We start from the raw sequence: 25,959 nt of genomic DNA on the forward strand, positions 1-25,959 counted from the left end.
GCCCCTCTCTATTCTGTGGTGGACGAAACATAGGCTGCTCAACCCCAGTACGTGTGAAACGTTGTGAAAGTTGCTCAGTGAAAGTTGCTCAGTCAAATTTGTGCTTCAGTTAAAGTACTGGAGTACCTGCTTTTAAAGTATTCAAAAGTGCATGGTTTTATAATACTCTAGTATAAAAGGGCAAACATTTTCTTTTTAATATCAGTGCAGTGTTATATTGAAATTCAGACATTTTTCTGAAATGTTCAAAAATAATGAAAAAAAGCAGATCTACAATCTATTTCCCCCCATGCCTCCCATCACATGGTCAGTACTATAGTCAGAACCTAAATGATAGTTGTGCCTTCAGGAATTGGAGGGGCCTGTCCCGTATGTGATGGGAGGCATGGGGGGAAATAGACCTCTGGGAGGGGCGTAACCTGAATGAAGTAATCTCCCCAGAGCTTGTAATTATATTGAACGGACCCCATTCTACTGCTGTCACATATCCCCCCAACATAATATCCCTCTTTGTCTTTCCCCTGGAGGCAGATGTATGCAAACCGTGTTGGAAATACAGTGAGTTCAGTTCTTTTGAAGCAGGGGCCAGCAGCTGGTATTAAAGCTATTATGCTATTGTGTTGGGTTAGTGGTGCAAATAGTGTACAATTGTATCTTTCATGCTTAAAAAAACTGAGAATGAAACTCTAAAAGTCCAGACGTGCTGATTCAGGCAGGCTTCTCCTCAAATCTGCACATGGATATATCTGACCATCATTAAGGTACCTGGAATCTAATTGCTGAGTGTTCTGTGATTCACACTGTTGAATCATGTGGTATGAGACAGCACTAGACTGAATGACCTACAGCATTCCCGGTCAGTCCTCAGTGCTGGCTCAGAATGCAGACCTGAGGTCCGTAGAGAAAATACGCATTCATTCTTTCTCAGGCTCTGAATGACCAGTGAGTCACTGCCAGTGACTGCCAAGTAGCAATACGACAAGTACAAAAGTATTGGCATTGAAATATGCTTATAGTACTAAAAGTAAAAGCGCCCATTATGCAGAATGTCCCACTTAACACGTTTTTTTCGAAAGCTTTAAAAAATTGTCAAAATCGCTAGTAAATAGCAGATCTACAAGCGCACAATGCCTTGCAATCATGACACGTTGTGAGCTTGAAGATCGGCTATTTTCAAATAGCCAAAGTTTAAAATAGGCTTAAGTATAGTTCATGTTTTATTTTATTTTATTAATAATCTAAATCTACAAAGAAACTAAAGGTGACAAATAATTGTAGTGGAGTAAAAAGTACAATCTTTGCCCCTGAATAGTAGATGAAGTATAAACTATCAAAGAATGGAAAAATTAAAAGTAAAGTAAAAAATACCTCAAAATTTTACTTCAGTACAGTACTTGAGTAAATGTACTTTCCGTCACTGGTCACTGCAGGGCTTGCTACCAGCAGTGGTGGTCCCAATCAGTTCTAGGAAACTAAACAATTAAAAATAACATCCAGATAATGAAAACCCCAATAATATGACCCAAGTCCAGTGGCATGTTTATGAGGCTTGTTTTTACAAGCGACTGTGTTCTTTGTGTCTGGGTGCCATGCATGACTCTTCAGGTTACCTAAAGCATATCACAGTGAAAACGCTAAACAGTAAATGTAGGCCTACTCTACATTCTTACTGTGGGAGCAGGAAAATATGAGGCTCCATAAACAAACAGGAAGTTGACAATGGGGGGTGGGGGGGTTATGGGAAGAGTGTGAGCTGGCCCCCATGTTTCAGATTGAAGGAAGTTATGGTATGTGTATGGAGCACTTGAAGGAATGTGTGGTGAGATAAATTGTGAAATCCCACTGCTAGGAATCCGGGTCATTACAATGCCATGGACCGTGGGGGGGTCCATCATAGTTGATGGAGAGCCCCTATATGTGATGATGAATGGGTCCTTTTTCTACAAAAATATCATCCGGCTTCTTAAGTGGACAGCTAGCAAAATATCCATCAATGAGCTTTCACAACACCATTCTCCATGGTTGCAGATCAAAAGGTGACGTCTGTTGCATAATTGGATACACTCAAGCTTCTTCATGTACAATCTTTTGTGTGTTTAGATTTTATCGCCAATAACAACACTGACATAGATTTCCTTTCTGTGACGCTCTACTGCACTAACCTTTATAGAACAGCATTCAGTGGCTCCAAAAAACATTATTGATACCTAACTTTTATCATTTATCTCATCCTACCCATAACCACGAGATCACAAATATGGAATGTCCATCTGCCTTTGACATAGGTGTGAGTAATGCTGTTATTTGGAGACATGTTGGCTATTGGGTGACCCAGCACTGGCCACATAATTCAATATATCTGGCACCAGGATCTGTCACTGGCCATATTTGCACATTATGCTGCTGCTGCTGGGAAGAGTGATTCCATAAAGATTGCATCATTCTTATTTAATGATATTGTTAGATGTCCCATTTTATCTCTATGTGCACAATTTCTCTCCTTCTCTTGCCATCTATCCAACCTAGCACAGGGGTGATTCAATCAAATTGACCCCCCTCTGTTTGCTTTGTCCCTTGGGTGTGTCCACTCCAATATTCCAGTCTGTCTGTCTTCTATCCTGAGAAATTAATCAGCAGCTCTCACATGAGTACCTGCTTAGGCCATCGGCTTAATCAGTTGAATTAGACCAAATTAATTATCGCATCATGGTTCCCAATTACATAGATTGCTTGACTAACAGGCTACTGCTGTGTGGCTTCTGTTAGCAAATTGTAAAATTCCCCGAATGACATGGCATGGCCTTATAATGTGTGTAATCTCTGTGCAATGTGTTTATCAAAAAGCTCAGTTATGGCTACTTTAAATGCCATTTTCTGTAACTTGCCATGAATTTTAGAAAGCAGAAGAAAAAGAAAGAGCAGGAACAGGAACATTATATAGAGAGAGACCCCCAGGGCAGTATAGTTAGGGTGGGTCAATGGTTTTGTTTATTGTTCAGATGGCAGTCAGGGACCAGGCAATTCATGGCTGCTCTTTACATAATCAAAGCATGTGCAGTTAAGTGATTATCATAGGCTGATTGTGAATGAGAGCTCATGGCTATAGAGAGAATAATCAAACGGTCCAGTCTCACTGAAAGGGACCTCCATCACATGCACTCAAGACAGATCTATACATTATTTGAAGTCAGGCTGGATGGGTCCCTCATCTGACCTAAATGACCTTGCTCCAGGGCTTTTCTGTCAGTGTGTGTTAATGTGTGTGTGTGTGTGTGTTAATGTGTGTGTGTGTGTGTGTGTGTGTGTGTGTGTGTGTGTGTGTGTGTGTGTGTGTGTGTGTGTGTGTGTGTGTGTGTGTGTGTGTGTGTGTGTGTGTGTGTGTGTGTGTGTGTGTGTGTGTGTGTGTGTGGGGGTGGGGTCTAAAGAGCCTCTCTGTCTCCATTAGCTCTCCAAAACTCTAGGTTTATTTTTATCCTTGGTGAGACACTTGCATTGTCAAACCGGCAGATTGATCTGAAATGATCTTATGGCTGCCTGCTTGCTTATGATAGACCATCAAAACACAAAAGCCAATGCTTCTGGCTATGTCTGTTCAGTTTTGTGCCTCTCCGAAGGGCAGTGGTGCCACAGATGGCACACAAACAGTTGGATGATATTAAAGCAGACTGGTACAGTATGTACAGTAGACTGGTACTGTATGTGCACTGTCCCTGGGCTCTCTGTGAAAGGGCATAACATTATAAAAACATCTTTAAAATAATCCCAAAAGAATGCTATTAAGCAAAACACAGAAATTGCCGGTCATCCCTATGTTCCCAGATACGCTTCCTCTATTGTCAGCTTCACACAGCATACAGACTAGATCCCCAAGGGCCTTGGACTAGGCCCCCTCCTTTTTTCGCAACACTAAATATCTTCACAGAAAACAGCTGATCTACAAGTGAGCTTGTAGATCAGCTATTTCCTAACCCTAATCCTAAAGATATTTAGTGTAGAGCGATATTTAGTTCGATGTTTAGTGCAGAGCGGAAAGCTTGTAGATCTGCATTTTTTTGCTGAATGTTATAGCCCCAGAATAGGGATGTTAGGGTTCAAGTGTAATAATTAAGCATTATGTCATCCATTCAGAGTTCATCAGGATCATGTTCTTTTCAAATGAATGGGCCTGCATGGCTAGCATGGGCCTGCATCTCCACCTTATTAATCTCTCAAGACAGTATTCATCCCAGATCGCCACCCTATTGACTGATGTAGCCTACTGTGTTCGGAGCCCACCGCACAGCAGGGAGTGGCTGGGCTGACATCAGCTGATCATCTTGCCTGTCTGAAGCATTTTGGGTATCTCCTTATTTGACAGTGTTGGTATGTAGGGTCACATATCTGTTTTCTCAACCGTAATACAAAACCAGAACCACAAAAATAAACTGTGACATGTGCTCTCTAACAAATTCCTCTCAATGAATTGCGTTTATGTGATTGTCCTAGGAACCGAGTGAAACAGGACACATTGGAGTGAAACACCACACATCGTGTGCATGTCACTTACATTTTCATTTTTATTTTCAAAGTGAAAAAAGTGTTGTAATTTTGGCTCGAGTTTCATATTTGTCACTTTCTGTTAATTTACCCCCTAAAAAGGGGAATATGTCCTATAGAATTCTTTCTTTTCTCCTTTCTTTCTTTTATTTTACATGCACCTTATAATGTACTCATATTAGGAATATTTGTCACAGTTTTCTGTATTTTCTCTATTCTTTTCCCCTTTCTTGAAATTTCACCTATTTTGTTTGGTGGGACAATAAAGTTGAAGTTATTTTGAAAGGGCAATTTAGCAATTTTTATGAAAGTTAGCATTTTACTTGGAAGCTGTGTTGGTCTCTGTGTAATGGTTCACTTCTGCTGAAGGAAGAGAACAGGAAAGATTGACATGTTATATAGAGATCAAAAGTATTGTTTAGAGTGTGTACTGTGTACACGTCTATATTTATTCCAATTTAAAGAACCTCACCCTCACCACCATTAAATGGTAGTGAGGTTCTATGGCAAGAGTCAAGACCAGCAAGTCGCATGATCCTCAACACCTCCCCCAAGCCTCCTGGGGATCCCACTTGATGGCCAAATGGATGTTTTGTTCTCACTCTTTGTTCCCTCAGGTGGTGTGCAGGCGAGCCTGGCTTCAGCACACACACACACACACACACACACACACACACACACACACACACACACACACACACACACACACACACACACACACACACACACACACACACACACACACACACACACACACACACACACACACACACACACACACACACACACACACACACACACACACACAGCCCTCTGCCTGGCGACTCTCTTTGGTGTCCTGTCACATGTGGGATACAAATAAGGACGAATAATGAGTGACTCATTTAAAGAACAATTCATTCAGCATTGTTTGGACTTAACAAATGCTTATTAGGTAATTAGTGCTGAGTCTGCGCTATATGAGAATACTCAGCAAGGTGCCACAGAGGCTCCCTGTCTCTCCAACAGAGTGCAGAAATAACAGTTCTCATGAAACTCCACTAAGTAATTGAAATATTCTGGATATGCTGTATGATATTTAGATATGATTTGAACTCTGTGATGTCACTATGTCATCTTTGGTGGTCAATTTCAGCCTCTATACATAAGAGAAAGAAGGCTCAGAGAACAGAATGCTTGCGGATAAAGTATGATGTCAATTGTGGTAAACAGGGAGTGGGTCAAAGTGGAAGGCTTGCATAGTAAATGTGTGTAATTTACTGTAAAGTAAAGTAGCCAGCCTGCATTGATTGGTCTTTATGGCTTTAGTGAAAACCAGACCAACTGAGGGGTTTGTGTGTGGATGTTGAGTGAAACATTTCTGAGACGCCAGGAGAAAATGTCTGACCACTGTACACAACACACTGTCCAATCCTGAGTGTTACGATAGACCCTCAGCATTAACGTTCAGAATGTTGTAGTGTGCCATGAACCAAAGGTCCAAGTGGTAGCCTACCTTTGGCACTGCACAAGCATTATTAAAGTATTATTCCGTTTGAGTCCTGGAACACAGACAACACATAACAATGGATGGGTTGTTTCAAGAAAGCTGCTATTGACCAAGAAGCACAAACCTGTTACTAACTAATTTAGCCAAACATTTTTTGAATGAAAAGGCAGAATGGCTAAAATGATTATGTTTTATTGTAGTATCCCTAATCAGTCATAATTATCCAGCAATGCCACAGAGAAAACAAAAAGGAATAATGGAGAAGTTTTTTTTTTGTACAATAATGTACTTTAAAAAAGTAAAGCAAGCAAAGCTACATTACTCTAATGAGGCTACTGTTATCTATCATTGTATTCCTCAGGATGACTGATTACATATTTAACAGACTGTAGACTTATTATTTTACTCTTTCATGACTTAATCTGATGCGTATTTACTTCTGTGTCTCTATCCACATTTAAGCATGCACAAGGCACAAGCAATGACATGCCTTATCTCGCTGGCATAGGATACAGATTAAAAACATGTCCTTCTTCTGAGGATCATCAGATCTATTGCTATAACAAACAGATTAAATCATAGAAAGTGGGATGGGAAATCAAGAAATATGAATGAAGAGTCATCCTATCCTGGGGGCTTTGATCTTTGATAAACAAAAACAAAAACAAATCCTGTATGACTTTTCTGCTTCTTCCTCTTCCCTGAGAGTTGATCTTTCCCAAAGGAGGAAGTACTGTAAAATAGAATTGTTATGCTATATCCTTGGCATCCTCTCTCATGTACTGTGAGAGAGCATATGCTAAAGCAATTAACCAGGTTGTTTTGGACATATTTTCTACAAGAAAAAAAAACATATTTCTATTTACCTTTTTATTTTGAAAAGGAAAACAAAATGTCTGAAAAAATAAAATAAAAACATTGTAGCCTACTAAAGTAATAACTGTAGCAATTGTAGAATGCAGCCCTTTTGTCTTGTCTTTTTTTGTTTTCCCTTTTATGTTTGTATCTGTAGTATGTTTGTTTGTTTCTTGAAATCCTATTTCAATAAAAAAAAATAAGTGAAAAAAAAGAGGGTAGAATCAATCACTGATATATAGTTGAATTTGACTTGGGAGGATGTCTGTCAGGGCGAACATGCAAGTCTCCCTCTTTGTATTAATGGTCATTTAAAGGGCGTGTGCTGTGGGAGGGTCTCACTTCCCAAAAAAGGAACAGATCTACAAGCTAACAACGCGTCGCGACGCCACGCGTTGTTAGCTTGTAGATCTGTTCCCTTTGACAAGCGACACCGTCGTACTAAAGGAGTATATGGGCGTTAAGCCCCGCCTCTCTGAATAATAATGTGCCGGGCCCATTGAATCGGCGTTGCCACGTCTGCTTATTATAAGCGACTTTGGACTTATTATTCTGTAAAGTTGCTTTGTAACATTTTTGTAGTTTCGGGTTGCAGTTTTTTGGGGCTTGTTTAGTCCAGTTGCTTATTTGGGCTTGTTTCTAAAGTATAGTTGCTTATTTGGGCTTGTTTCTAAAGTGTGCTTATTTGGGCTTGTTTTTGTCTGTATTTGTCTGCAGACCCAAGTCAACCTTCTGAAAATATTTTGTGCCATACAAGATTTTGTGAATTTGAAAATATTCCTAAATGTTCACTTTTTCCAAGATTTTTATTTGAAAATAGCAGACCTACAAGCTTTGAAAATAGCCGATCTACAAGCTCACATGTGAGCTTGTAGGTCGGGTATTTTCAAATAGCTAATGTATGTAGGTTAGAGTGGTTGCTTCTTTTGAGCTTGTTTTCTTAGACCTGGTTGCTTGATTCTCTCTCAAAACCTGGCAACACTACATTGAATCGCTAGACGGGACAGTAAGAAACACAACAGAGCGCACGACAACGGCCTGGCAGGCACCGGGACATACGGCAAGCAAAGAAGCGTTTAAGAATTATTAACTGTAAAACTGTCGCCAGGACCCGCAGAAATCGCTTGTTTCGTGACTTGGGTATCACTCCAAAGTGGGTCATAGTTGTGATAGAAGACTTTTTAGAATCTCCCCCTGTGTGTAATGTGCTGAGCGGATGGAAAGCTTTTGGGAATGAATTACACCTCCGAGCGCAGCTGTGTTGCCCTGAACCCAACACTACAAAGGGATTAAGAGGAGGACTTGGGCATAATAATTGGTTTATAATGGATACCTTCTTTGCAGAGGTGAGTTTTCTCGACTTCGGTCACCATTTCGGGCTCACCTTTTTCTTTCTTTCTCCCTTTCTTTCAGTGGAAATCCTGAATTATTTTTGGGTATCCCGTCGGGTCTTTGTTACCATCTTCGACTTCTCTTGCGTCCCGTGCGCGTTTCAGGCTATGCTTCTTTTTAGTCTACAGTACATTTAACTCGTTTGAGCCATTACAGTGTTTTATACAAGAAGACTGATTTAATATACATCTAGTTTGCTTTCAGCATTTCCCTTTCTCAATCAGAAAACAATATTGTGGCTAGACGAGCCTGTAGTGACACATGGCTGCTTTCTGTCTAGTCTACAGGATGCAGCTGCATGTGTGAACTTGGTGATGATGATAACTTATTTCAAGCCCTAGAAACATTAAAGCACATTTTGTTGTGTATTATTAACAACTTTAAAAAAAAAAAAAACTCACCACTCAATACTGGAAATGTAATGTCCTTTATCAACAACTGAAGATTATTAAGTGCTGTGATGTCATGATGTGACATCATCATCACCGGTGTTATTCTATCATTCTTAATCTTTCTTGTACAAAGAATTGTCCTGTTTGGTGTAAATTCTGAATCTGTGCTGTTGTAATAACACTGATATATGCTGCCCAGCATGTATTTTTGGACTACAGGGTTCTTTTGCCCTCACAGTTGTTCCATTTAGTACCCTGCCCTGTGCTCTTGTCATGGCAACTCTACCTGACTGCCTCTCACTGATGGACGTAGCCTACTAGGGCTGTGCAGTCAGCAGCAGCACCTATTGACTTACAACCTACATTGTAATTCAATAGGATAGACCAGTGGTTCTCAAACTTTTTCATGCCAAGGACCCCCACATTGATATATATTTGGCCGCAGACCCCCATCTGATAAGGTTTTGTGCCAGGGACCCCCAGAAGAGAAGAATAATGTAAAGAAAACAATCGACAGTATTCAAAATGTTCCAAACATTTTTGACATTTTCCAAATATTTCCAAAAATAGCAGATATACAAGCTCGCAGCGCAGCACGAAGTGACGCGCTGTGAGCTTGTAGATCTGCTATTTTTGAATAGCCAACATATAAATGGATGACGTGGTTAAAATGATTGTGATGCTGTGTTAACTACTTTTGCTGGGGACCCCCTGGTACCCCCCCCAAGTACCCCTGGGGGTCCCCGACTCCCCGGACCCCACTTTGAGAACCAATGGGATAGACCCTGAACTATATGCTTCTCACCTGGCCTAATGTTAGTGTTAGTCTATCTCCATCCACTCATGTTGCTCTAGGTCCTGGAGATACACCTTATGTAAACAATAGGGAATGGGAATTGAGAAATTAAGGAATTTTAATTGTTCACTCAGAGAATCAACATTGTATGCCTCCAAGCTTATCATTTCCTTTTATCAATGTTTTTCTGACAGTTGGGTGATATAAGCAAAATCAAATAGCACAATATTTTTGACTAAATATTATACCCCAATATTGATATTGTTACAATATTGTGGTGATGACTATTTGTGTTTTCATTTTGATTAATAATCATCATAATGATTGAGTAATGCCTATATTATAATTAAGTGGGTAAAGACCATAGGTAAAGACAAATAGCTAGAAAAATCACTTTACTGTGATGCAGCCTTTAAAACCAGGAAGACGTGATCACAATATTGATATAATATCGATATACAGTATTGTGCATCCCTAGTTCAAATGTTATTATGCATACATGCATGTATGCTTTTTCTCTACTGTTTCTGCACTGTGTTCAGACTCAGAGATAATGAAACTGTTGTAAACCGGTGTAGTCCTACTATTTTTTTCACACTGAAAATTGATCAGGAGTCAATAAGGGAATCGATAAAGAATTTTGGCTGATAAGCAGAATCACTAATGGCATTGGTATCAATACAGTCTTATCACTGTCCATCTGTAAACAACATTGAAAAGATTTATTTATGTATTGCTTTATTGTTATATATTTATAGGCCTACATCAGGATCAGGGTGATTTGCTGTGAAGTGACATCATCGTCATAATCATGGCTATATATCGGCAATGGGCATATGCTTCTTAGGGATTTCAGGACTCAATATGCTCACTCAAAAATTATTAATTATTTTAAGGGTTTGTAAATGTGAGTATGTATTAGGCTGGGTAGATGACATTTGGATTAGGCTTCCTAATTAAATGTAAAAATTAGCTTAATTTCAGTGGATTTTATCTCTTGAGCTGACCATTAATATAGAATTGTTGAGCAGCAGGACTGCCTGACTGCATCAGTATAGTTAAACAACTTTATGATCTAATATAAATTAGATGAATTGAGCAAAGTGTGGTCTGTTTTTTTTACATGCATTTGTTTAGGGGAAGCCAGTATCCTGAATACTGCAAAGCCACTGTTGCCTGTGTGGATTTAATTTACTTGTAATTTCACCGTATATTTGAGTGGCGGGGTTGCACACTGAAAATAGCTGATTTACCAGCTCACAAGGTGTCTAGCTGCGATGTATTGTGAGCTTGTAGGTCGGCTATTTTTGGTGTGCGACACTGGCTCACAACTAGTTAAAACTCAGTGCAAACAGTGAATGATTCACTATAACCCTAATTTAATGTATTGTGATATTATACAATTCTTACATTCCCATGATTGTTAGAAATATAGGCTAAAGCCTGAGAGATCATGTTACAGATCTTTGTGAAGGTTTGTTTTACAGATCATATTTAATGAAAGGGACACAGGTGTTTATCCAGTGTCAGTTTTTCTACTGATGACTGATGATCATCTTTCACCTGCTTGAGATGGTCATGGGGGGAGCAAATTAGGTCTACACGAATCAATCATGGGTAAAAAGATCATCCTGAATATTTGCGACATAATCGGTGATCCTGTTTATTTATCACTTCTGTCAAAAGAAAATCACTTTTTGTGTCTTGCATTATCATCTTTTCAACAGCACATTTTTATTTAGGGGATGATTTCAGTAATTCTGATGTACCGATCTTCTATAATTGCATAAAAGGATATACAGTAGGATTAACTGTGCAGTCCTGGTAAAGTGTCAGTGGAGAGGCTGGTGCGAGGGTGTTTCACCATGCTGTTGACTTTAGCTTAACCTGCTGCATCGCCAAGCTCTTTTTAAATTACCTCTTGTTGATGGGAATCTATTCTTAACATTGTGAATGTTTTCATAATGCCCTAGAGTCTAGGGCATTACGATTCTATTCTATTTACCAGCTTGACAAGCTGGTAAATAGAATATAAATGATTAGAAATTGAAAGTAAACTTAATAGTCCTCACATGTGGAAATATGCCTTCTGTGGTTTAAGTGTTGTTGGAGAGGCTGGTGCGAGGGTGTGCGGCGTGACATCTATCCTGTTAGGCCCACCCTGTCCATCAGCTTCCTTCTGGCCCTTCCTCTCAGGACTCAGGAGCTGTCAGAACACAGTACCTCTGATCCCCATAAAGCCCTCAGCAGCTCTACCTGACCCCGGCCCCATCCATCCTCAGGCTGGGTGTGTGAATCACAACATGCACATACTGAGTGTGTCAGAGATTGTGAATGAATGAATGTGGTGTCAGTGGTGCCTACTCAGCCTGGGACTCAGACGGGTTTTGTGGATGTGTAAGTCTATATGGAGGCGTTTGTGAGTCAGTCATCAGTCTGTAGATCTTTTCCTCTTGAGCATTTAGGCCTATAGTACTCTCACAAATGAGAACACCATTGGGCTACACACACAATCTCTGTCTTTTTACACAAACACACACATAGTGGAATGCTTTAGACATTTTACACCGTAGTGAAATGTATTTACTGTCGAGGAAGCAGCGTTCCTTCTATGTATATTTCTAAACTTGGAAATCGGCCTCCATATATAGCAGCAGCTGCCATACGTTGGAAAGCCACATGTAGTCATTTATAGATACACATAGCATCCTTACATCGCACACCAAATTCTTTCCCCCTCAGAGACATTCTGACGTAGGGATTCCCAGCTTTCCAGCAGTGACCCTTGAGATTCCACCCGTCGCCTATGGACTGTGAAACTTTTCGGTGGCAAGGCTTAGGTTTCACACCATTACCAGTACCCCTTCTCACTCACTCACGCACGCACGCACGCACGCACGCACGCACGCACGCACGCACGCACACACACACACACACACACACACACACACACACACACACACACACACACACACACACACACACACACACACACACACACACACACACACACACACACACACACACACACACACACACACACACACAAAACAACACAGATGCACATACACACAAAACAACACAGATCCACACACACACACACACACACACACACACACACACACACACACACACACACACAAAACAACACAGATGCACATACACACAAAACAACACAGATCCACACACACACACACACACACACACACACACACACACACACACACACACACACACACACACACACACACACACACACACACACACACACACACACACACACACACACACACACACACACACACACACATTTAGTGCACAACCTTGTGTGGTTGTTGTATATGGCTTTGAAGTAAGATCTATGGTTCTAGCATGCTCTTAAGTGTTCTCTGGTAATGTGAGAAAGCCCAGCCCACTCCTGAGAGCAGACTTTTTTCTATTTAGATGGAAGAATCATTCTTGCCCAGTTGTCACTTCTTCCAGCTGCCCCAGTGGAGAGCTGTGATGCTATCTAGATCCTCCTCTCCAACCAAGCAGACGGCCAAGGGAGTAATAGGAATTTAGGACATGAAACAAGGAAGTGAGGAAGGAAGGAAGGGCTGAACAATACAGTGTTGACTTGTAGGTTCCTGCTGTATTCTTTTGAATCTTTTGTTACATTGCCATCTTCAACTCCCATTGAAATTCACAATATTTACATTTAGATATTCAATCAGTGAAATGTATGTTTTTGGTGCTCTGGTTGCATCTGTTGTACCAAGAGTCTTGTACTTAACATGGAGAATTATAAGCACTGAATAATATGTGGAAAAAACCAAGGGTGTTATTACTAAGGCCATGATTTAGGCGTGTGTAAGCAGCACAATAGCAGCAGCTTGTGAACAATCTGGAAGTGCTCTAATCTGTCACAAGAGTGCTGGGACTAATTATGGAAAGGTATTGTCTGACCCACTCACAAAATAAAAAGGATTATGGTTGCCTGATTATAAATAGGCCTAGCCTTAGCCTATACATACAATATGATGATGTGAATATGCAAACCAGCACAGACAAACAAGGTAAACAAGGTTTACATGTACTTACATGGATGTCCTGCAAGCTTGTAGGTCTGGGACCATAGTTAACAGCATTCCATTGAGCATTATTCAACTTTATGATGTACTTCTCTCACTTTAACAGAACCACTTTAAACTTGGCGTCCCTATATTGGGCATGTCATTATTGTCTAAATGTATTTTTAGAAACCGTATACAGTAGATTGGCTATTTTCACTAGTTTTGAAATAGGGCTTAAGTGGTTAAATCCAGACAAGTCTCTGGGGTATAGCTACAGTAGAATCTCCTTAATGTTGCTAAGGGTGTGAAACTTGTACAGTAACCTTCCCTCTGTCTATCACGCTAGCCCTCACGGGAGGGGCTGTGATACCCTCCTGCTGTCACCACCATGTTGTTGACTTTAGCTTAACCTGCTGCATCGCCAAGCTCATTTGACAACGCAGCATGTCAGTGGTCTTTAAACAAGATCATGGCCTTTCGTCCAGTATTTCACAGTAACAAACGATGCTCTGAAAGGGGCTTGTCTGCCGTAAATTACCTCTTGTTGATGGGAATCTATTCTTAACATCGTGAATGTTTGCATAATGCCCTCAGATGGTCAAGCTGGTAAATAAATAGAATAGGAAGGATTAGAAATGGAAAGTAAACTTAATTGTCCAGTCCTCACAAATTTGCCTTCTGTGCGGTTGAATTAAAACAATCATCACATGGATCTCAGGATCAAACTTTGAGAACAGCATGGTTCCAATGTGGATCTTGGACTTCTTGTGGCCAACCTAATATCTAGGATGTATGACTCCAAATTTGGGCAAGGTTTCAGACTGAACAGAGCCCCATTAACTTCCATTATAAAACTAAAGTTCAATATTTCAAAATTGTATAACATGTGGGACAAAGACAGATAGACAGACACACACGCACGCTTATAGACGGCTTTGCCTCCACATACAAAACAGACACGTGCAATAAAGACATGATCCGATGTTGCAAGACACACATTGTATTGTGTCGATGCAGCGTCGTGTCGACTTAATTAATTAACTTTTTCTCAAGTGCGGTTGTTGTTATTGGGTCTACACCCCAAGATAACACGTCATGGAAGATAAACAGCAATGCTGTTGCATAGACTGGTACTGAGAGTGTGTCGTCAATTTGTCCATGTCCACTTGTCCAACCTGAATCATTAGCCTACTTTCACTTCACTTCACTTTGCACTTTTACTACATACTGTAGTAGCTGGCCTCCTTTGTCAATCGCAAGCCAGGCCCAGGTATGTAACCTCCATTTGTCACCCTCTCTCTGGTCGCTCCTTGGGCGAAACAACAGTGTACTGTTCCAGATACAGCCGGGTGATTTTATAGTCTCACAGAAAAAAACATATACTAACTCACCTGTCACCTCTGACTTTGAGTCTGCTCTCCTACACCCATCCTTTGTGCCATCATGTCCCCCTCCCCTTGCCTCTCGCTGCCATCTCTCTCTCTCTCTCTCTCTCTCTCTCTCTCTCTCTCTCTCTCTCTCTCTCTCTCTCTCTCTCTCTCTCTCTCTCTCTCTCTCTCTGTCTGTCTGTCTGTCTGTCTGTCTGTCTGTCTGTCTGTCTGTCTGTCTGTCTGTCTGTCCCATGGCACCCTGGCAGATGACTCTTTACAAGGCTGTGATTAAAGAGAACTACAGAGTCGCTTACTGTGATGGTAAAATAGATAAAGAGATTACTGTAGTACTGTTGTACACACTGTCATATGTCTGGGCATGTACCCTCATTATCTCACAGTGAGTGTACTTCCACTATTATACGGGCAGCATGGTTGAGTATGAATGTATCTCTAGCTTATATTTTCCTAAATCAAATATGTAGACTCATACAAAAATAATCCCTCTCAATCATCACTTATGACCTGGACAGGAATTTCAGAGAGGTCATGAAGGCCATGGCCGTGGTTGCCCCACAGTTTGGCCTTCTGCCCTTCAAAGAATTATCTGCCCTGAGGCAAAACTGGCCTTGATGCCCCATCCACACTGCCCCGCAGCTGATTTAACAGTTTTCTCCTCTGTCTCTTTCCTTCCAGTAGTCTTCACAGACATGAACCGTTCAGGACATGAACCGTTTGTGGTCAGAGAAGGACATATGCAACTGAACTAGGCCCTTGCAAGAGTGTAGATTGCCAAAAAGGGTGATAAAAATTATGTCACATCAAGGTCCTCTGCCAGCTGCAAAGACAACTCAGACAGTCTATACGTGACTTCTGAGACACAGAGTATGTGACAAACAGAAAATAAACTCACCTGCACTAATAATACACACGCTGTTTGAGAACATAAACTCACATGCACTAATAATACACACGCTGTTTGAGCCAACAGTTACAGGACATAAGGACATCAGACAGAGTACAGAATTTATATTTCACTGTCAAGATTCTGAATTCTTAACTTCTCCTCAGTTCTCATCCCCATCTTCAAACCAGTCCAGTGACTGTATGAACTTCTGAACTCCTTTTCAGGTGTTTGTACAAAAATGTATTTATTTCACTGATAGTTATACTTCATATTTAATTCATACAAATTATTTCTTAACCCTTAAATTAAATGTATTATTTCAGTGGACATGATATCTGTTTTATTTGATGGCCTTGCTGTCCTTGTATTTGGGCTTTGTGCCATCAAATCATTTACAAGGCCAAAGGCCAAGTGGCCTTGCCCCTAAAAAGATGGAATTCCAGGCCTTCTTATGACCCACTAGAAGTGTGTGGCTGTGTAGACACTTTACTCCTTTACTGTGCCTTTATTGTCTCCGGCGAGAGAGTATGTTTTACCCCCTGTCCGTCCGTCCGTGTGTCCGTGTGTGTGTGTGTGTGTGTGTCCGTCTGTCACCAGCTAATCTCCGGCACCGTTGGCCCGGTCGCTCCGAAACTGTGCACACACACCCCCTGGATGCCAATTCAGAACTTCTGCCCCAAATCTTTCACATGGGCCTGTTATAGCGCCACCAGGAGGCCGATTTGTGCAAAACCAATTTTTTTATATTACTCCTACAAATTTTATCCAAACATCATGCAAATCAGTACACAGTATCACTATAGTCATGTGATCAACACGGATCTGTCCAATTTCCCATATTCTATCCTCATTGCCTAAGGTTGGCTTCCAAAGTTTGCAGGATTGGTCCGTTTTGAACAAAATGCCTCAAAGTATACACACAGCTTGCGATTTCCGTGAAATTTCACACGCACATTCCCACTTCCCACTAAGCCGAGGAAGAAATGCCACCCTTCTCACATTGGCCTGTTATAGCGCCACCAGCAGGTCTAATTTAGCAAAACACATTTTTGGAACAAAATGCCTCAAATCATGAATGCAGTGTCAATGCAAGAATAAATGATACGGTTGGCACCCTTTTCACATTGGCCTATTATAGCGCCACCAGGAGGCCAGAATAATGTACCTGACCTGGCGGAGACCTGTGCTCCGAGGAGCACTTTTTCTAGTTTTGTTACTTAGTTTACTTTGTTTCTGGGCGTCAACTTTTGGGTGGTAGGTGTGTGCTATTGGTGTAAATGAGCCAGGGAGGAGGGGCCGACTTTGAATGTTCTGTTTACAAACCGCAACCGACGAATCCTACTCATTATATCTGTAAGGGAGGAGGAAAAACAACTATGAGAATATCTGCCATAGTCCATATGGAACCTATAGGAGATAGCTTTTAGTGAATTAAATCATTGTATCCAACTCTGCAGCCGTCTTGCAATCACATAATTGCTTGGCAGGCACATTTTCACTGCCTGCCTGTTTCCGTAGTTGGAGAGATTCATGAATGACAATTTGTTCACAATGTAGGCTGACTGATAGGTGTGGATGTCTCTGAGGTCTGCTCATATTGCTCGTCATTGGTGTGGTCACACCGTGTGTGTCACCGGCTAGCGGTCACAAAGCCACAGGGTTCTGTTACTGGACTGAGACTATGGCCCCATGCTCATACGAGCTGACCTGTTCCGTTCCTGTTGCTAGTGTAGACGTAGTCCTGTTGTCTTGTTGCCCAAAGTGTTGACTCTTTTCTGAACTCTCACCTGATTAACCACTTAAACCCTATGTCAGGGATTTCAATGTTTTTCAGGCCAAGGACTCCTTTAGCTGAGGGTCAGATAAGCAGGGACCCCCACTATTGTATAAGATTGTGTTACATAAACGTTTTCTCTGGTAATCTCTCCAGCTCTTTTATAAACAGAAAATTCATTTTCGTATGGGTTGCCAATTTCAGCCAATCAAGAGAGAGCACCCATTTATCAGCTTCAGTGTTCCAGTTTCAATTTTGTCTGCTCATTTCTTTGTGTCGTCTCTTCCAATTTAGTTTATCCTTTATCCTGTATGAGTCCTCTCTCCTGATTGGATAAAATTGGCAACCTGACCTGCAAATTTTCTGTTTACTAAAGTTTTTTTCACCAAAGTTTGCCTATTTTCCCTGACTCTTCGCCTATGGTATGACATGCCCAGAAAAGGGAGTAGGGATGCCAGGTTGAAAGTGGTTAATGAAAGGATTTTTTTCCAGCAGCTCAGTAACAACTGTCTACCTCAACCTCATAGGCTCAGAGACCAATCTTCCCACACTAGAAGCATAGTAAATGTTTCACCCACTGCCTCAGCAGATTTAGGCTTATACCGTGTTTATGAAGAACACCTACCCAGAGGAGAAGATTAAAGCTATTGTTTGCTGCCGTCTTCATGCATGCTTCATGTTTGTTCACCTCGGCCGTCGTACCTGACAGACAATCCTAGTTGGTAATAAATGTTGCCTAAATCCTCTTGGTTCAGAAGTCTGGCCTGGCAGTTTAATACAGCCAACCTGTGATTACTGCTCCCAGCCCAGATGTTGACTTTCCTTTTTTAGCCCCCTGTGATTACTGTGCACTGAGGCAGCCTATTACAGGATAGATGAAGAAGGGTGTGTGTGTGTGTGTGTGTGTGTGTGTGTGTGTGTGTGTGTGTGTGTGTGTGTGTGTGTGTGTGTGTGTGTGTGTGTGTGTGTGTGTGTGTGTGTGTGTGTGTGTGTGTGTGTGTGTGTGTGTGTGTGTGCGTGCGTGCGTGTGTGTGCGTGTGCGTGTGTGTATGCTGTATACTGCATAACACTGGAGTGAGTGTGAGTCTGTGAATTAAACACAACAGCACCATCAAAATAGTATATAGCCTAAAGTGAAAAATGCTTGCTGTATTGCTGACTTGCTCAAATTACCACCACAGTTGTAATTTCAAGACTAATTGCCCCCCCCCCCAAAGGGTTCCTAACTACAGTATTCCATACATACACATACAGCCATGGCCTTCAGAGCCTACTGGCGCCTTGGTGGTTAATAGCATCACACTCACAGCATGGTACAATCTACATGACCTGTTAGCATTCCCATATATTTGCTGTCCAGTGAGTGTGAGCATGTGTGTGGTTAGGCCTCAGGCTGTTGTATTAAGCTAGCTACACTGTGGTGCTACGACTCTCACATGGAGAAGAATGTTTTGTTCTGATTATGTTCAGTATGCCCCCCCCCCCCCCAAACCCAGGTAGGCAGTCAGAGAGCAAGTCTTACAGAGAGGAAGGGGAATCATCACATCAGAATATTACGGTATTTCAGCTGCCAAAAATGTATAGGATATTAAGGACTGTCAATGACATTAAACGTATAGAAAACTACCATACAGGACAACATAAGAAGTCTTACGGATGTGAAATATAATTTTTTGCAGCTTCCGGGTGCATAGGGGGGTCATCCTGGGACAGAGTTGAAATATGAAAAGACTCTAGGTTGGAGTTCAATGTAACGGGAGCCTGGTGACCCCAGTTTTGCTCCAGTTTGCCTGCGGAACCACTGTTACAGATGTGACATGCACACAACCACCCACCCACGCACTCACTCATGTGTGCGCACGGCCGCATGCAAGCACGCACGGCCATACGCACGCACACACACACACACACACACACACACACACACACACACACACACACACACACACACACACACACACACACACACACACACACACACACACACTCACCATCCCTGCATCCTTGACTCCTGACTGAGCTGCATTCCTGGAATATCTATGGCATTCCTGCTGTGTGATCCCATCACAGGGCACTGGCGAGGGCACAGAGAGCCAGATAGAGATGGATAGGTAAACAGAGAAAACCATGTTGTAGATCCTCCCTTATAGAAGGCTTTTAGACTACTCAGTTAATCATGCAGTAATCACATCATCTTTTTGCCTCCTCCTCCCCCCCTCTCATGGCTCCTGTTTGAATCTTGACTGGATTCACTTTTGTCATAAGCAAATTGGTGCTCTCACTCAGCACTGTACTGCACACTGAAGCCTGGTTCATGCCTCGGCGACAAAGTGTTGTTCAACGTGTCGCTCAACAAAAAGCGACACGTTTTCATTCTCTGACACCTTTTCATTTTCTGGTTTATGCTTTGTCACCAAAGCATAAATCAGGCTTTAGCATGTCTGCATGGGAAGGGACATTTCATTTTCTCAGAGGACAAGTTACACAAGGATGCAAAACAAGATAATTGCTGCTCCTGGGGTCCATGGCGGTGCAAGAGACCCTTACTCTTGTTCCTGTTATGTTCCTTATAAGGCTTTGAGGTCATGGTTTGTTATGTTCATTCTGTACACATGAATTAGGCTAACTGCTCATTAGCCATATGGTGGGTTAGAGGCTACACCACCTCACACACACACACACACACACACACACACACACACACACACACACACACACACACACACACACACACACACACACACACACACACACACACACACACACACACACACACACACACACACACACACACACACACACACACACACACACACACACACAGTAGAGTAATATAGAGTAGAGCAGTAGGGTTTCAGATCTATATTATTCGATTGATAATTGATTGATCTCTAGTCTACACCATGGGTTCCCAAACTTTTCAGCCCGCGAATATATATATTCGCCAAAATATATATTCGCCAAAATATACCCAAAATAAGGTAGAGATGCACCGATACAGGTTTTTTCAATTCCGATCCGATCCGATATATCAATTAGGATATTTTTCGATATCCGATATATATGCCGATATCCGAGCAAAACTTTAAATACAAAAAAAAATCCTTTACCTTTCAATTAAAGACATTTATTACTGAATATTTTAAAGTACAATAACAGTAGAAAAAAAACAAATACACTATGATCTATCACCAAAAGAAAATACCTACAAATCAGAGGCGTCAATTGGGTATGGCAGGGTATTGCAGCTGCCATACCCTGGCTCCAGGAAAAAAAAAATGTATGCAATTTATGCACATAAACTTGCACGTTCGGTGCGCATTTGAAATGTATTAAAATGGTAAAATGTACTATTTGTAATCATTTTAGGTTGTATTTCATCCATTCTGTTGAAAAAAAATAAAAGTTTTTTATTTTTTATTTTTTTTATGACCCAAAATAATTTTGCAACCCCACCGTTAGTCTCTTGGGGTTGCGACCCCAACTTTGGGAACCCCTGGTCTACACAGTAGTCGTTGACCTGCTAGGTGACAATCACACCATTGGGCACAGATTATTAATCCTGCACAAATACAGAGACACACATGCACTTCACACAATAGTCTGCACAGCTGCGTGCGTGCGTGCGTGCGTGCGTGCGTGCGTGCGTGCGTGCGTGCGTGCGTGCGTGTGTGCACACACTCCTGCAGGATTATCCATTATTGTCCTACATGGTCCATTGTTCAATTCAATATGTTGATGAAAAATAAGATATTGCAATAAAAGCAGATTAGAGACACTGTGAGCGATGATTACAAGTCATATGACGGTGCCAGCCGGCCACTACTGCACTGCTTTCATTTGATTTCCTTTAACCCAGTGACACATTTACATCCATTGCACCTCTCTCAGGCCTCCTTAAAGAAATATATTTTGGTGAATATCGTTGCTGTCGGGTGGAAACCTAGTAAGTCCAAAACTGGTCTTTTTTAAATTATCATTTTAAAAACGATTTAAAATAGTGAAAATAGCTGATGCGAGGCATTGTGAGCTTGTAGATCTGCTATTTTCACTACTTTTGTGCGACACTGCGACACACTTGTGTGATGAAGTAGGTAATTCATTTATGAAAAAAAAACATTAAATATTGAAATATGGAGATATGAGGTTTCTGCCCGACGGCAACGATATGAAAAATGATGTCATGTATTGTTGTAGGCCGGGCTGCGTGGCAGGCGGTTGAGACAGTGTTAACTATAAAGAGGCTGCTGCCTGCAGGCCTTCCTGTTGTGTGTCTGTTTATATCTGTCTCCACGGGGGGTCCACACGGTTCTTTGGAGCCCCCCCCCACTCCCTATGGATTGGGGAAGCCCCTGTAGAACCCCCCCATGGGACATCTCTTCCTCCATTAGTTAATTTCTGATCAGCTGCGCCCTATCATTAATTCATGCCTCTTCCAGCACAGATGCTGAAGGTTGCCTCTGTTCATCTGATCCCTCCCCTGTCACTCAGCCAGCTCTCGCTCACCCTATGCCCCCCCCCCCCAGCCACAGCATGTGCATCAGCTCAGCAGACAGGCAGGCAGCCACCACGATGGCATAGACTATGCCATCGTGGAAACAAAGAAACAAAAGAAGGTTAGAAAAGCAGGGGCTGTTGAGGTGCACTTGTTAGTGTGCGAAGGTCTACCGAATGAGAGCTCAAATGTCTACTCCTCTCAAGAGAAGGTTGTGCATGCAGAGTCAGACATCATGACCAAACTGTGATTGGCTTGTTGTAATGAAATTACCCTATTTCATTAAACATTTGAAAATGTATGGGACGCCAGGTTGCAAGTGGTTAAACCATGGTTGGACTTCTGCAGGAAGTGCAATTTCACCCTCATGTAAAGCCAGTGGTCACAGAACACTAGAGGAACTGTGTGTGTGTGTGTGTGTGGCAGTCATAGATTTAATAAACAGGGTGTATGAAAAACAGTTTGAAAATTCATTGTTAAATGTGGGAACCCTGAATAAATGAAACCAGCTTAATATGACATACTATAAACACATAAGTACATATTAGGGTGTCTCGGGTTGGTGTTGTTGGGTACTCATGTAGTTTGCTTTACAGGGAAATTAATGGTCACAGCCCATGCACACTCAGATAAACACAGACAACAACACACAAACAGTGGATCATCACTTAATTGGAACATTGCAGCCATATACTGGCTGTAATCCATTCAGTCAACACAATAGACTGTACACTCGAAATTAACATATTTTACAGGACATCTGCCTTTGCTTTTTTTTTTATTGAATACTTAATTAGTCAAAAAATGTAAACGGCACGGAAGTACAGTAAAACACTTGGGCTAAAAGGATAACACAAATATGTCCTGGGGACTTGTTTCCATTGTGGTCCTATGTATTCAATTCATCAACAGAGCATACATTATTAACACATTAATGCATGTCATCAAAAGAAAATACAAATAGCTTTATTTACAGAGGAGAAAGAAAGGGGATTTAATATCTATCTCCACCTGTAATTCGCTGATATTAGCTTTTTCAGGCCAGTTTTGAAAGCCAGTGATTCACATCGTTTAATGGTTGATGTAAGGGCCCATGCCATGTTTGTGCTAAATTGGTAAATATATATATATATATATATATATATATATATATATATATATATATATATATATATATATATATATATATATATATATATATATATATATATATAATACTGTATGTATATATATATATATATATATATATATATATATATATATATATATATATATATATATATATATATATAATACTGTATGTATATATAAATAATACTGTATGTATATTAGAAGCAGTGTGCACCAGGTTAGAGGCTGGAGTCCCCTTTGGATCACATCTGCACGTGTGCCTGGTGGGGGATGTCCTTCGGAAGCTTTATCTTCTTCCAAGGCCAAGCGAAACGAAACAAATTAGACGCTTGTCAGAGGCCTACGGAATGTAATCATCCCTCAGATGGGCATTAGTCCTGGCCACCAAGCTGCCTCTCAGTCAGCGCCCAAAGGCCCTCCACCACCATAGACTGGAGTGCTTCCCGCTCTCTGATACCACACAGGATCCAAGAAATAGGCTTACCACAACTAATTGCGTGACAATGTCTAAGTCGGGTTGAGTTGATTAGCGTTCTTTTGTTCAGGCTGATACGATCATCCGATACCGCCCCGGACTGATGCTTGGCTGGACAGGAGAGAAAGAACCGTGGCACCTTGCACTGTGTTAGCCCTTTAATATTTAAGGCCCATTAATTAGAACATTTCTGAGCCGCATGTCATTATGCAAGCTGGAGAAACTCAAGCCTCCAAGTCCAGGATCAGGTCTCTTCAGCCTGAGCGGTTCCTGTGTCAGAGAGCATGATGGGACAGTTTGGACAGAGCATGATTCTGCCTGTTTTGGTGGCTCCGGTTACCACTGTCTATCAGTTATTTGTGCTCAGAGAATGGAGTTTGTGCGTGAGCTGTTATGACAGCGTCTCAACTGTGCCTATTAATGGAACCATCAAAACTGTTTACTGGAAGGCTGGGATGAGTGGTAAACCTGCTAATCAAAACCAGAGAAAACTTGATTAAAATGGATACCCCCCAGCCTGTTGTGGCTCACTACTTTTCACTTGTCTAGACCGTGAGACTGATCAGCTGTGTGGTGGTCAGCAGCTGATTCAAATTTTGGGGGTTGTGTGTCTGCGTGCGTTGTGTATTTGTGTTGAGTCGACACCCATGTCCCTGTGCGCCCCAGCTGGCCATTGTTAGGGGTATTTCCGCCTGGTTAACCTCTGGGCTAAAGGCTTGGGTGGGGGCCTTTGTCCTGGTCACGTCGGTGACAGACCTGCACAGGGAACAGGGGAGGGCAGGGTCAGGGGGAGGAGCCTGGAGTTTAGCAAACCATCTGTTGCTGAGACAAAACATGAACTGCTTCATTCTACGGCTCTTAAGACACTCATGGACTTAGAGACAGACATTAATGTGCACACACAATAGACATCTTGTAGACACAAAGGCACGTGCAAGCACATGTGCACATCTGACTGCAGATTTTCTGTGCCCTGCTGCCCTCACTTAATTACACACCTACCCACACGTGTGCTTTTATATTTGTGTTCACGCATTGTCGCATTCACCCACATGCAACATACGCTCCCTCTCTCTCTCTTGCACGCACGCGCGCACACACACACACACACACACACACACACACACACACACACACACACACACACACACACACACACACACACACACACACACACACACACACACACACACACACACACACACACACACACACACATACATGTTATGTATGTTGTTTATTTTATCTTATTTTTAAGTTGGCCAAAACCTAGCCTAAGTTGTATTCAAAAACTCCAACAGAATCCACAGAACTGAAAACTGAAGTCTAATTATTGTTCGATTATAAGTTGAATTTGCATTTGGAGTAACTTAGAGTAACTTTTTCCTTTTTTGTCTTGGAACTCTGCTTATTTCCCCACAACCACATATTCAAAGCATGCAGTTTATTAGTGGTGTACCACCAAACATTTATCCCATTAGATATCATCCATATATCATATTTTGTCTCTCCATTAGAGACAGTGCCCTGTCCAGTGAGCTGTGTGAGTGACTGTGAGTGTGTATGAGTCTGAGATGATGGCTGCCTTTCCTTGGCGTACCTTAGGGAAACTCTTTTCCTATTTTAATGTTATACTTCGGAGAGGCTTACTAGTTAGGTTTTGGGGAAAATATTCCTCAATACTTGCGTCACTGAAATATTTTTGTTGGGACATCTACCGGATGTGGTGTAGAAACCTGCGGTATGTGCATGACTTATACCTCTCCATTCCTACTGTCTTGACGTGCCCACTGTCTGACTCTGTCCAACATCTGGCAAGTCCTGGATAAACTGCATCAGTGGACCACTATTGCAACTAACTGACTGGCTAGTCATCCTCTTTATCAGATTTACTGCGCATTGTAGTTAGATATACTGTAGATAAATAGATATGTAGATAATAGATAGACAGACAGACAGGTATGTATAGACCTTATCAATCTTGTGAGGGAAATTCAGTTGCTGTAGCAGCACCGTAGTTGGAAACACAGGATAGATACAAGTACGAGTTGAGACATACAGCTAAGCTTCAAGAGTAACATTAAAATAAGAGTAAACAAGTATAGTAACATAAAAGAAGTAGAAGTTACAAAATGACAAATGGGAGAAAGTCTGGACTGGCTATCTGCACTTTGACTGACCGGGATTTGTGTAATGAATTAACTATTAATTGATGTAAATATAAATGTAGGCAGAGTATCAATGTTCAATCTATCACCAGTAGTATGGGCTGTATGATGTCAGGCTGATATG

The 25,959-nt window shown here is 41.5% G+C and overlaps 1 protein-coding gene across 1 annotated transcript in view; it reads left to right on the forward strand.

Annotated features, from left to right (window-relative positions):
- Nucleotides 1-7,936: 7,936 nt before the first annotated feature.
- The window catches only part of myo10l3 (myosin X, like 3), a 73,744-nt gene continuing 55,721 nt past the window's right edge, over nucleotides 7,937-25,959 (forward strand). Inside the window, exon 1 of the mRNA XM_080456957.1 lies at nucleotides 7,937-8,226. Coding sequence (XP_080313083.1) covers nucleotides 8,206-8,226 — 21 coding nt within the window. The 5' untranslated portion in view covers nucleotides 7,937-8,205. The remainder of the gene's footprint in view (nucleotides 8,227-25,959) is intronic.

The sequence above is a fragment of the Gymnoscopelus braueri genome (genome assembly GCF_963280865.1).
Source record: "Gymnoscopelus braueri genome assembly, chromosome: 18".
Classification (NCBI taxonomy): Eukaryota; Metazoa; Chordata; class Actinopteri; order Myctophiformes; family Myctophidae; genus Gymnoscopelus; species Gymnoscopelus braueri.